Source organism: Muntiacus reevesi, chromosome 1, assembly GCF_963930625.1.
Source record: "Muntiacus reevesi chromosome 1, mMunRee1.1, whole genome shotgun sequence".
In the NCBI taxonomy this organism is placed as follows: domain Eukaryota; kingdom Metazoa; phylum Chordata; class Mammalia; order Artiodactyla; family Cervidae; genus Muntiacus; species Muntiacus reevesi.
This window is the reverse complement of record NC_089249.1, coordinates 236984909-236998745: the sequence shown is the minus strand read 5'-3', so window position 1 is coordinate 236998745 and position 13837 is coordinate 236984909. Positions and strand designations below refer to the sequence as shown.

At 36.6% G+C, this 13837-nt stretch overlaps 1 protein-coding gene across 1 annotated transcript in view; it reads right to left on the bottom strand.

Annotated features, from left to right (window-relative positions):
- SPINK5 (serine peptidase inhibitor Kazal type 5) overlaps nucleotides 1-13837 on the bottom strand; it is a 191538-nt gene that overhangs the window by 46142 nt on the left and 131559 nt on the right. Inside the window, exons 10-14 of the mRNA XM_065935767.1 lie at nucleotides 7186-7313; nucleotides 5442-5523; nucleotides 3967-4094; nucleotides 2697-2778; nucleotides 1466-1593 (exon numbers count right to left, since the gene is read on the bottom strand). Coding sequence (XP_065791839.1) covers nucleotides 1466-1593; nucleotides 2697-2778; nucleotides 3967-4094; nucleotides 5442-5523; nucleotides 7186-7313 — 548 coding nt within the window. The remainder of the gene's footprint in view (nucleotides 1-1465; nucleotides 1594-2696; nucleotides 2779-3966; nucleotides 4095-5441; nucleotides 5524-7185; nucleotides 7314-13837) is intronic.

Here is a 13837-nt window from a genome sequence, read left to right as displayed (position 1 = left end):
AGTGTGCAAGAAAGGACTATGGAGGAAAGTATGATTCTTAAGAAAGGCAATAGCGTTTGCTAACATATCCTTAAAATATGAGATAATAAAACTTTAATTGAATAAAAAATTTTACATTGATGGAGCTAACTGAAATAGCTCCAAAATTGTGGGCTTTCTTATACTTCGTTATTTGAAAACTGATCCAAACTTTACTATGAGTCTAAGTTGTCTGTAAGATTTAACACAGTTTCCTTTTGTAATGAAAAGTTAGAGGAAGCAGCAGAGATGACCACTAGGTGGCAGTCTTACTTCCTTATTTCTGAAAGATTAATATCAAGAAAAAAAGACTGAAATAAGCCTAAATACATGTAAATGTTACTACCAAAAGTTGATAATGGCTTTGCTAAATAATTATACCCTGTATACACCCTACAATGGGAAATCTTATCATTTTCTTCATTTTCCCTGTACCAAAATTTATATCATCCTTATCTTTTCTGGGCCTTAATTTTTTTTCATCTATAACTTGTGATAAAACCAAACCTATTACATACGGTTGTTGCGAAGATTAAATGAGATTGGGCAGCAAAGCCCTTAACAAGTATATGCTGATTATATGCTTTTGTAAACCAACAATAAATGTTGGTTATGATAATTATATGGTCATTGTCGTGATTTCCATGTAACAGATTTTTTTAATGCTTCTATGGCTTGCTCACACTATGGACAAATCTCCTGGGTTATATTGCTCTTAGCTAGGGAAGATGGAATGACTGAGTCCTTTCAGAGATTCTAGGCATATAGAAAATAGTATCCCTTGGAAGAAAGAGCAAAAGACTTAAGGAATATCATTGACTCTGGTTTAAGAGGACATACCACGTTGTCTATTGAGAATAGAGTCATACTTTAGTCCCCTATAAATGGGGTTTTGAACTCCTGCACAATAAAATCATCATTCCTGAAGCAGCCCTTCTCTAACTATTGCAGAGTTCATCTTCATGTTGTATCCAAATCTGTCTCCCTGTATCTCTCATCAGCTTTAATCCTGTTGCTTGAGGTCACGCAGAATGAGTAGAAAGAAAAATAGTGAACCAAAACAAAAAATTCCTAAAATCTGCTATACACCATAATGATATCAATATATGTAATCTCATGTATTTCCTCTTTCAGTTAATAATCCTTCAGAAAACTAAAAGCATTTAGTGTGGTTTTCACAGAGTTGTCTCTTCTCTGAAAAAAAGATCTATCTGAAATGTCCTGAAATGATTCCGCATTCTTTGTGTTACAGAAGTTATCATCTGAAAATTCTCCATTTGGTTTTTAGTTTTGGATTTTTTTTGTTTCAATTTTTCAGTTCATTTAAATGTGACAGAGCAAAGAAGGCTAGCTATGCCTAAGAGGAAAATGTGTTATTCATAATTACTTGAGAACTTGCCTTAGCATCCCCTGTCCCCACTGCCCAGAAGCCCTGGGCTCTACTCACAAGAAGGCCTCGCACATGGAACAGGTGTTGCCATGCATCTTCCCATCTGGGCCCTGGACAGGATCGTTCTCTCTGGTGCACGGGAGTTTCCCATTTCTCACAAACTGGCGGTATTCACTGCACACCTCCTGCCAAAACAGAGAAGGTAATCTAGAAATACATTTCATCCCCATTCAAAGCAGAAGTTCAAAGCATCTCCATTGGTAGAAACTAATCTTTTGAGTCCAGGACGTTAGTTGTGTTTCTCTCAAATATAAAATTCAATTCAAGGAGCAAAACTCATGATTTGCTAAGAGATGGAAACAAATAAGACATCAGAGGATGCATAATAAAAGAGGGAGGCAAGTAAACTCTACTACACATAGGATAAAATAAGTGCAAACATACAGGTTCAAGAAAATCTGAGAACTCAAATGTTGGGACCATGAAATCTGATTGTGGAAATCAGGGAAGATGTTTTCTGGGAATTAGAATAATTTGAGTGAGACTTTGAAGAGTAAGTAGGATTTTCCTGGTTAAGAAATAAATTGAGAAACACACATTTTAGATTGCTAAAATAAGCTGAAGAGCACATGTTAGAAACTACATGGCATATATAGCAGCACGCGAATTTCTGAACAACAGTAAGGAGCCAGATAAGAGAGCTAAGGAGATTAAAATGCATCCTTTAGTTGATAATGAGTTATTTGTGCATTTTAAGAAGAGAAGTAGTATGATCTGGTTCATATTCTGAAGCTTTAGTCCAACTGTGTTAGGGAGAATGGCTGGATAAGAAAAAAAATTAGAAAGGGAGGATTAGACTTTTATCATTTAAACAAGCTACAATAACTTACATAGGGCCATGAAAATGAATATTGTTGCATTTCAAAGGTAAAAACCATGTTTTTCTCAGTTGTGTAAGGTATTTTTATCCCAACTCAGATGTGAAATTTCAAAAATTCACCTGTAGAAAATACACACCAAGTGTCTTTGAAAACTGAGTAGCACAAGCTAGCCCAGTCTGTACATGATGAAAGTAGAACTAGCACTCTTTTTTTTTATTCCAGACTGCAAATAAGTCCCTTTCTTTGTACAGAGTTGTCTCTGAAGCAGCAAGAATTGATCAGTGTCCCATAGCTTGCATCTCACTGTCATCTCCAGATTGAAGGGTTAAGATTTTCTGGGGATTTTTGCAGAGTAGTATGCCAGCATTTAGGCTCTCTGAAGTGTGTTCAAATTACAGTCTACTCACTGCATATGAGGATGCTTTTCCAGATTCTCTTTTACTTCTTGCTCTTGCTTCAGCCTTTTTCTTTTCTTCTGCTTCTGCTTGGCTGAACGAGAGGGCGAAAAAAGGACAGATCCATAGAACCAAACCCAGGCAATGGTTTCTCCATGTTCCTGCACTGCTAATCTGTCCTCTGTCCTTAGGAATGAGCAACTTGCCCCCTTTATCACTACATGTTAATGAGAAAAAGCACAACAGCCTCCATTATGGTAAAGTACCATATCTTCTTCATAGTTCCTGCTTAACATTGAAATAAAGATAGCAATACTTGTGGATCTGGGAGACTTGCTTTCTGAAAGTTACCTTTCTTGACCATGCTCAGAAAAGGAACATCATCAGCATTCATTAAGGAGATACCAAAACTAGCAGCTTGGTGACATTCTACCTGGGGGCTGAAAGTGGCCTTAACAAAGCACACTGGCCCCCTTGTTTCACAGACACAAGGCAAAGTAGTGAGGGCTTTGCTTATAATCTCGGGATATGACCACAACTAACCAAGAGCTTTCATTTCAAGTCTATGTTCAATCTATCACCTCATGTATACCCTAGCTTTTATTAATTCACTTTATATGTACTGCCTACTCATGATTGTGTTCTCTATAAGGAAATGTAGGATGGATAGAAAAAGATCAATAATTGCCATACCTTGATAAGCCAAATGAGCCTCAGTTTGTTTTGTATAGTGGAATTGTATGATATGTACAGTTAACTGATGGTATTTCAACCATACATGGTTGTCAATCAAAACAAAAGGCCAAACTAAATGTAGTGAACTACTTAATCTGAACTCAATCAAATAAACTGAGCCCAATCCCAGACTTTGAAACCAAACTCAATTATAACTTACTGAGAAATGTCACATTATAAAAAGAAACATGTACTGTTATTTTATGAGCTCATGGATGTTTCATGGACAACTTCAATAATCAATTTCTGCAGTTTAAGTGTTAATTTGGGGAAGGCTAAATGCCTATAAACTTATACAACAGTTCACAATATGAAGCTTCAGTAGTAGGAGAATTTGATATTTATGTAAATCAGGATGTTCCACTGCCAAGGAATAGACATTGGGGGAAAAAGACATCTTGGCATAAATAGCTCTAGATACTTACTCCCGCCTCTATTATTAACATTCTCTGTGAAACTTCTTCAGCTCCCTCCCCAGAACAGGCTAGTTCTATTAAATTACTATAGCATCCTTTCACTCCTCAACATTCTAAAAGTCTGTACTCACTAGAAGGCTTGGCACATGGAACACAGGTTGCCATGCATTTTCCCATCTGGCCCACGAACAGGGTCGTTTTCTCTGGTACAGAAGAGTACTCCATTCTGGGCACGATCCCGATACTCACTGCACAGTTTCTGAATAATGAAGATCAGACAGTTTAGAGATGGTTCTTCATTTATAAATGTATGATATTCTTTATCAAAGATGTTGGCAAAGAGGAGTTAGGGATAAAAAATAAAACTTTTAGGATTTAGAATTTTCCAAAAATTTTGTGATATTTCCCCTTAAAAGATTCATTCACTTAATTATTCAACAAATGTATTAAGTTAGAGGGATTAAATATGAATGTGATTTGGCCCTTTCATGTTGAATGAAGAGGATAAGGGATTACAATATAAAAAGCTAAGGGATATGACACATGTCTAAATTAAGTGTGCACCAGCATAAATGAAAGAATGATTCAAGGAAGTTCCCAGAAGAATTTATACATAAGTAGTATCTTTAGAATGTGCCTAGGAAAACAATGTGGCAAAAAATGTACTACAGGAGGAATTATGATATGCAAAGACAGAGGTGTAAAAGAACAGGTTGTTTTGAGATAATCTATCACAGCCATGAGTACAGTGGCCCAAGAATTATCAGGACACAAAGAGGAAAGTTTGGGAACTGGTCAAAAGGAGAATTTGAAGATAAGTCAGAATCAGACCACTAAACTTTGAAAAGACTTTTGCACTTTATTCATAAGAAACAGGAAAACAATATTTATAGCAGAGAAAAATCTAATCAGATTTTTGTTTTAAAAAGATTATCCAGTCAGATGTGTGGAGGGTTTAAGTGACTAAAGACTGAAGCTAGGGAAACTATAGAAGATGAGGGAGGGAGGGAGGGAGAGGGAAGGAAGGAAAGGAGGAAGGAAGGGAGAAGAAGGAAGAAATTGAAAATGAAACATAAAAGAATAGCTGGGGGGCATTTGACAGCTAAAATTAAAAGGACTTTGTAACATAGAATTGAAGGGAGAAAGTCATTGAAACTGAGACCTTAACAATAAGAGTTACATGAAGACAGAAGGTGGACTAAGGGAGTGAGCTATTTTAAATAGAGTTTCTTCATGGAGTGAAATGGTCCTACTTTAAACATTAGATTTCCATAATGCCATTGGTTCGTGTTTCCTACTCTGAAAACAACATGGAAGATGAATCTTGAGGATTGAGGAGTATGCTGTCTAGAAGTATAGAGACCAGGCAGGATGCCTATGCATCAATGCAAAGGAAAGCTGGTAGGTTTCTGAGCTAAGATGGTGAGTGAGTGAATGAAAATCACTCGGTCGTGTCCAACTCTTTGCAACCCCATGGGCTATATACAGTCCATGAAATTCTCTAAGCCAGAATCCCAGAGCAGGTAGCCATTCCATTCTTGAGTAAAAGACACACACACACCCCCCCTATAAAAGTCATAACTAAGTTGATCAAACTAATCCTTACCTCAGTATCTCTTTTAACTTTTTCATCAGGCTTTCTCAAGTTTTCATCTGCTTTATTTTTTTCTTCTGAAAATTGCCGTTTGCTGGAGACAGAAATGAAAATGAGGGAATGAATATAGATGTTTTGAATCTTCAAGCAGCAAAACAGTCATTTAGATGCAGGTAGAAACAAACAACTAAGCGTTCCTGAGTTTTAGAACAAACATATTCAAATCACCCTAAAACCCTTGATTAAATTGAAATCTTTACTATTTTCCCAAAGAACCTCTTTCATTTTGCCTTCAAGTTTGCTGTTTGCCATTTCTTTCCATTGTCGCTATCTTTTTTTTTTTTTTTTTTTTTTTGTCATCTTCTCTCTTAAATCTCCCCCAGCTTAAATTCTACCTTCTTTAAGAAGACATCCCATACCTCAGAGTGGAAATAAGTTATACATCTTTTACTGTGTTTTCATATTGGATACTCTTCTCTTGTAGGATAGTCTTCATTCTCTCTTGCAGAGAGAGTGTGTGTGTGCGCACACACACGTGCGCATGTGCATACATATCCATGTATTGATGTTAGCCTTAAGCTTCTTGAGAGCAGGGATCTTTGTCCATACATTCATTCATTATTTATTCAACCTTTGGTTAGTAATTATTTTTTGACAAGCATTAGATAGCATCCTGGGCATATAGTATAGTAGTTTGTGATATGAGCACATACTCTATCTTCTTAGAACTTACAGACCAGTAGAGCAGAGTCAATAGATAGTACTTGAAATAATTATACAAGTATAAACTATTATGATTGTTATGAAATTATTAAATGTTATAAAGATTGAATTTAATCAGTGATTTTAAGAGATCTTATCCGAGGAAGTATAATTTTGATATGCAATACACAGAAGAGACATTAGCTGACCAACAGAAGAACTAGCAGTCCAGAGGAAAGAGCTTATAGAGTTCAAGGATCTGAAAGAAAAGTGTGATGAGGACTTTCCTGAGCCATCTTTGTATATGTCCTAATTTATGTGTTGTGGGATTTGCTCTTTTCCCAGGGTCAGATGTCCAAGATGAAAAGATAGAGTCAATCTAGTTCACATATGAACATGAATTTTTGTGGGCATCCCATCTATTCTGCCAGGGTGGGGTAATGTATGGATGTGTGCGCTCAGTTGCTTAGTCGTGTCCAACTCTCTTGTGACCCTAAGGACTGTATAGTCCTCCAGGCTCCTCTGTCCATGGAATTTCCCAGGCAAGATTACTGGAGCAGATTGCCATTTCCTACTGCACGGGATCTTCCTGACCCAGGGCACAAATCCACATCTCTTGTGTCTCCTGCATTGGAAGGCAGATTCTTCACCTCTGCACCACCTGAGAAGCCCTAATGTGGTAATCACTGAAGGAAAATAATCAGTCCTAGTGCCTACTTTTAACTCTCCATCTGTACATGGGGTTGCAAAGAGTGGGACAGACTGAGCACACACACACTCTGACTAGCTCACGAGAAGGCTCACAAAGGTTATGGGAAGGAATGTTAAAAGTATTCTGTGATCCAGTCATCTTACTGGAAACTAGAATTCACTTGTATTAAAAAAGAAATATTAGAGCTTGCTTGTTAGGTGGCATTATGATTTGTAGAGGACATAACATTGGTCAGAAATTCTCAACAGCAAATATTCCCTTAAACACTGTTCTTATCCATCATTTTAGTCAATCTTCACTTCACCTCTTGATTCACGCCAAAGAAACCACATCTATACTTACAAAATTTCAGCACACAGGGCACATTTGTTGCCATGTATCCTGCCATCAGGGCCACGGACAGGGTCACTTTCCCGTGTACAGAAAAGTCTTCCATTCTTCACTTGGTTTTCGAATTCCTTGCAAAGATCCTTTAAAAAAGACAAGTAATTACATTTAGCACTTTTCTACCCTTTAACCTAGAAAAATGTACATCATGTATTTATAGTCAAAGAATGTTATATCCAGAAGGTGTTCATAAACACAAAGAATATATTAAGGAGAGTTAATGAGAAAATAGAAATTATATTGTCAAATTACTTGGTACTTGTATCTACTATGTGGTACATATACTAAAAGGTAAAAGAGCCTAGGAAAGAATAAGGCTGAGGAAATATTTTCTAAGATCAGATAGTTACTGTTAACATTCAAATCTGTGAAAAAAATAAATAAAAGATCTGTCATGGGGTTCCAAAAAAATAAGAACATACCAAAACACAGCAGTGAAGACAAAAGAAATGTTGCCAATAAGCAGAATATAGAATCTGTGAGATAAGATATTTAAGAGCTACTTAATAGGAACAAGTCAAGAACAATCTGCGTAATCTGCAAGGGAAAAGGAATAAGATGGCACCCAACAGCATTATGCTTACTCTGTTTTTCACTCTGTGGATCATTTTAATTTATTCTTCCTCCTTTATCAGTGTTCATTTCTAACACTGCAGGTGGAAACCTCAGAGAGTGAACCTAATTTTCTTCACTTTTCACTTAGAATTGTGGGCCATCAAGACTAATCTTTATCTTTTGTTGTTGTCAGGTTGCTCAGTCGTGTCCGACTCTTTGTGACCCCATGGACTATAGCACTCCAGGATTCCCTGTCCTTCACCATCTCCTGGAGTTTGCTCAAGATCATGTCCATTGAGTCAGTGATGAAAACCAACCATCTCATCCTCTATCATCCCTTCTCCTCCTGCCTTCAATCTTTGCCAGCATCGGGGTCTTTTCCAATGAGTCGGCTCTTCCCATCAGGTGGCCAAAGTATTGGAGCTTCAGCTTCAGCATCAGTCCTCCCAGTGAATATCTACAGTTGATTTTCTTTAGGATTGACTGGTTTGATCTCCTTGCAGTCCAAGGGACTCTCAAGAGTCTTCAGCACCACAGTTCGAAGGCATCAGTTCTTTGATACTCAGTCTTTTTTATCATCCACTTCTCACATCCATACATGACTACTGGAGAAACCATAGCCTTGACTAGATGGACCTTTGTTGGCAAAGTAATATATCTGCTTTTTAATATTCTATCTAGGCTTGTCATAGCTTTTCTTCCAAGAAGCAAGCATCTTTTAATTTCATGGCTGCAGTCACAGTCTGCAGTGATTTTGGAGACCAAGGAAATAAAGTCTGTCACTGTTTCCATTGTTTCCCCATCTATTTGCCATGAAGTAATGGGACGAGATGCTATGATCTTTGTTTTTTGAATGTTGAGTTTTAAGCCAGGTTTTTCACTTTCCTCTTTCACTTTCATCAAAAGGTTCTTCAGTTCTTCGCTTTCTGCCAGAAGGGTGGTGGTATCTGCATATCTGAGGTTACTGATATTTCTCCTGGCAATCTTGATTCCAGCTTGTGCTCCATCCAGCCTGGCATTTCATATAATGTATAAGTTAAATAAGCAGGGTGACGACATACAGCCTTCACATACTAAAGGATTACTGGTCCCATTTTGGAACCAGTCTGTTATTCCATGTTCAGTCCTAACTGCTGCTTCTTGATCTGCATACAGATTTCTCAGGAGGCAGATAAGGTGGTCTGGTACTCTCATCTCTTTAAGAATTTTCCCCAGTTTGTTGTGATCCACACAGTCAAAGACTTTAGTGTAGCTAATGAAGCAGAAGTAGGTTTTCTACTGGAATTCTCTTGCTTTTTCTGTGATCCAGCAGATGTTGACAGTTTTGATCTCTGGTTTGATCTCTGGTTTCTCTGCCTTTTCTAAATCCAGCTTGAATATCTGGAAGTTCCCACTTCACGTACTGTTGAAGCCTAGCTTGAAGGATTTTGAGCATTACTTTGCTAGCATGTGATATGAGTGCAGTTGTGGGGTAGTTTGAATATTCTTCGGCATTGTCTTTCTTTGGGAATGAAAACTGACCTTTTCCAGTTCTGTGGCAACTGGTGAGTTTTCCAAATTTGCTGGGATACTGAGTGCAGCACTTTCACAGCAGCATTTTTTATGGTTTGAAATAGCTCAACTGGAATTCCATCGCCTCTACTATCTTTGTAGTGATGTTTCCTAAGGCCCACTTGACTTCATACTTCAGGATATCTGGCTCTAGGGGAGTGATCACACTATCATGGTTATCTGGGTTATTAAGATCTTTTTTTGTATAGTTCTTCTGTATATTCGTCTACGTGTTCTTAATTTCTTCTACTTCCATTAGGTCCATACCAAATCTGTCCTTTATTGTGCCTTTCTTTGCATGAAATGTTCCTTTGGTATCTCTAATTTTCTTGAAGAACTCTCTAGTCTTCCCTATTCTATTGTTTTTCTATTCTATTTTTTCTATTCTTCTGTTTTTCTATTGTCTTTCCTATTCTATTTCTTTGCATTGTTCACTTAAAAAGGCTTTCCTATCTTTCCTTGCTATTCTCTGGAACTCTGCATTCAGATGGGTATATCTTTCCTTTTCTCCTTTGTGCTTTGCTTCTCTCCTTTTCTCAGCTATTTTTAAGGCCTCCTCAGACAGCCATTTTGCCTTTTGCATTTCTTTTTCTTAGGGGTGGTTTTGATCACCACCTATACAATGCTATGAAACTCTGTCCATAGTTCTTCATGCATCCTGTCTATCAAATCTAATCCCTTGAATCTATTTGTCACTTCCACTGTATACTTGTAAGGGATTTGATTTAGGTCATATCTGAATGGTCTAATTGCTTTCCTTAATTTCTTCAATTTAAGTCTGAATTTGGCAATAGGGGTTGATGATCTGAGCCACAGTCAACTCCTGGTCTTGTTTTTGCTGATTGTTTAGAGCTACTCTATCTTTGGTTACAAAAAATATAATCAATTTGACTTAGGTATTGACCATCTGGTGAGGTCACAATGCAGAATCGTCTCTTGTGTTGCTAGAAGAGGGTGTTTGGTATTACCAGAGTGTTGTCTTGACAAAACTCTATTAGACTTTGTCCTGCATTATTTTGTACTCCAAGACCAAACTTTCCTGTTATTCCAGCTATCTCTTGACTTCCTACTTTTGCTTTCCAATCCCCTATGATGAAAAGGACATCTTTTTTTGGTACTAGTTCTAGAAGGTCTTATAGGTCTTCATAGAACTGTTCAACTTAAGCTTCTTCAGCATTAGTGGTTGGGGTATATACTTGGATTACTGGGATATTGAATGATTTGCCTTGGAAATGAACTGAGATCATTCTGTGGTTTCTGAGATTGCACCCAAATACTGCATTTTGGACTGTAGTTGACTAAGAGGACTATTCCATATCTTCTAAGGGATTCTTGCCCACAGTAGTAGATATATCTGTTTAGAAAACCTAAGAAGGTTGTGACTTAATCCTAAAATTCTGAGGAAGTCTATATCCACAAATTTCCTGATTGATGCTTTCAGTATTTTAAAGGTTTCTCTCTGTGTTTTCAAAATTCTATTAGATGAGGGCCATATATGTATACACATAAATATATATGCATATATATACCAAAATAGTTTTATTTAATTATATATATTATATTAAATTATATATATTATAAATATATAAAAACTTTAAGATATATATTTATTCCAAAACATTACTTATATACATCATTATTCATATATATATATGCCACCATCAAATAGAATTTTATATATATATATATATATGTACACACATATTTCTATGGGTTTCCCTGGTGGCTCAGATGACAAAGAATTCACCTGCAATTCGGGAGACCTGGGTTCGATCCCTGGTTGGGAAGATCCCGTGGAGTAGGGCATAGCAACCCACTCCTGTATTTTTGCCTGGGAAACCCCCATGGACAGAGGAGCCTGGCAGGCTACAGTCCATGGGGTCACAAAGAGTCAGACATGACTAAGTGATTAAGCACAGCACAGCATATATATATATATATATATATATATATATATATATATATATATTTACACACACATACACACATATATGATTATTCTATGTTTGGCAATCTATTTCAATGAGCATATTTTATGATAGCATATGTTACTATAATACAATCCATAAAAAATGCTTCTCCTGGCCTTTTTCAACTGTATGACCCTCATCTTGCCATTTCAGCTAATAACAAGACGAGACTAAAGAGTATGGTTTATTCATTGCAGCATCATTTACAATAGCCAAGACATAGAATAACCCAAGTGTTCATTAGTAGATGAATGGATTTAAAAAATGGATATGTACATATATACAATGTATGTGTGTATATGCATATATATGTATATGTCTGTCAGTATGTATATGTATGGAATATTATTCAGTGATGGAAAAGAATGAAATCTTGCCATTTATGACACTATGGATGGGTTGTAGAGGGTATTATGCTAAGTGAAATAAGTCAGAGAAAGTCAGTTACTCATGACTGCCCTTACATGTGGACTCTGAAACAAAACAAAACAACAACAAAGGAACAAACAAAGCAAAACAGACTCATAGACACAGAGAACAAACAGGTGGCTGCTAGGGGTGGGACGGGGGTGAAAGAGGCAAAGGGGATTAAGAGGCACAGACTTACAGTTATAAAATAAATAAGCCATGGAGATTTAGAATGCAGCATAGGAAATATAGTCAATAACATTCTAAGAACTTTGTATGGTGACATATGGTAATTAGACTTATGGTGACCATTTTGAAGTATATATATTATATAATATGCATTATATGTAATATACATATTATATAATATATAGTATATATTTGACAAGTATATATATATATCAAGTCACTATGATGCATACCTGAAACTAATGTGATACTGTATGTTAATTATACTTCAATTAAAAACCATTATTTAATAAAAGAGTGTGATTTGGAGTCAGAAGTGAAATTAAATTGTGGCTCTGACTCACTAGGAAACCGTAGCAAAGTCCCATCACCTTTGAGACTTCAGTCTCACTACCAACACAAAGGAGGTTTTCAGAACAGCTGCTCTTTAGGACCTTTCCTAAATCTAGTACTCTCTAGTTTAAAAAAATAACTCATATTTCACTAGGATACTTTAAAAGAGAATCTAATGAGAAGATACTTGTTTTTGGAGGAGTAATGGGTATGCTCTCAACTTCCTGATTGTAACAATCTAGGAACACAGAGACAGAAGACTGTCACCTGATAATCATAGCATGGCAATAAAATTAATGCTCAATGGTTCCCATAAAAGAAACAATGATAATTTCAGTTTATAAGTTATGATTCATCCAAGGAGATTCTAAAGAAGTACTGTGTGATCAACCCACTGACAGGTTAATCATGGGGTAAATACTGAGCCATCACTCTAATGCAGTCCCATTCAACAAAATCACATCTAATGACCCCATCAAAACAATGACCCCAGCCATTGAGAGTAAAAGAAGGAAAAGTAGCTGAGACAGGATGAAAGACAAAGGAAAAGAAACTGTCTGTTGATGAAGTAATAAAATGTTGCTCTCAGAAGATGACCCAAAGTGTTAAACTGAGATTTCACAACCACACAAAAGAAGTGTTTTTGAAATCTCAGTGAGTGTTGAAGAAAGTATTGATAATTATGAATGTTCTGTGTTTCTTAAACTCTGAGTGCCCTATTTAGGGTGGGGCATTTGATTCATTGAATTGCATTATGAAGTGGAAGTTCAGCTCTTAGCTACCAAGAACTGGACCTGCGTGTCCCTTTAGGAAAACATAGGCCCTACAATACACAAAAATAGTATCCTTATATTAGTACAAAAGAGCGCAGGACACAGAATCAGAATCCACAGGAGGGTATGATTGAAATCATTTACCCAGCCTTCATATTTTACTAATAAGAAAATTGAGACATGGACAAAAGAGATGAGTAGCCCAGTTTCATACACTCAGAGCAGGACTAAAACTCAAGTGTTCTCACTTTTCAGCAAAAGACTTCATTGTTGTTGTTTAGTCACTCAGTAGTGTCTGACTCTTTGTGGCCCCATGGACTGTAGCCCGCCAGGCCCCTCTGTCCATGGGAATTCTCCAGGCAAGAATGCTGGAGTTGATTGGCACTTCCTTCTGCAGGGGACCTTCCCAACCCAGGGGTTGAACTCATGTCTTCTGCATTGGCAGGTGGCTTCGTTACCACTGAGCCACGAGGGAAACCTTATTACCAAAATAACTATCATCATTTTCATTGACAGTAAGGTTTAATAACCTTGGTGATTTAAGAAATCCAGGCTATGTTACCTACGATGAGTATTCAATTAACAAAAGGAATAATTTTTTCATACTAGATTGAAAAGCTAAACCATCAAATAATTTGAAAAAACCTTAATTTTAAAGGTATTTTAAAAAACACAATATCAGTATTTGAAGTTTTTGTTTAATTAGAAGAGTGACCTTTATAAATGCAGGCCTCTCTGAACATAATAACCATAATGGAAAAATGAATAACTAACTTACGTTAGTAGGATTATACATAAAATACACCAGTGAATATACTGTTTAAAAGA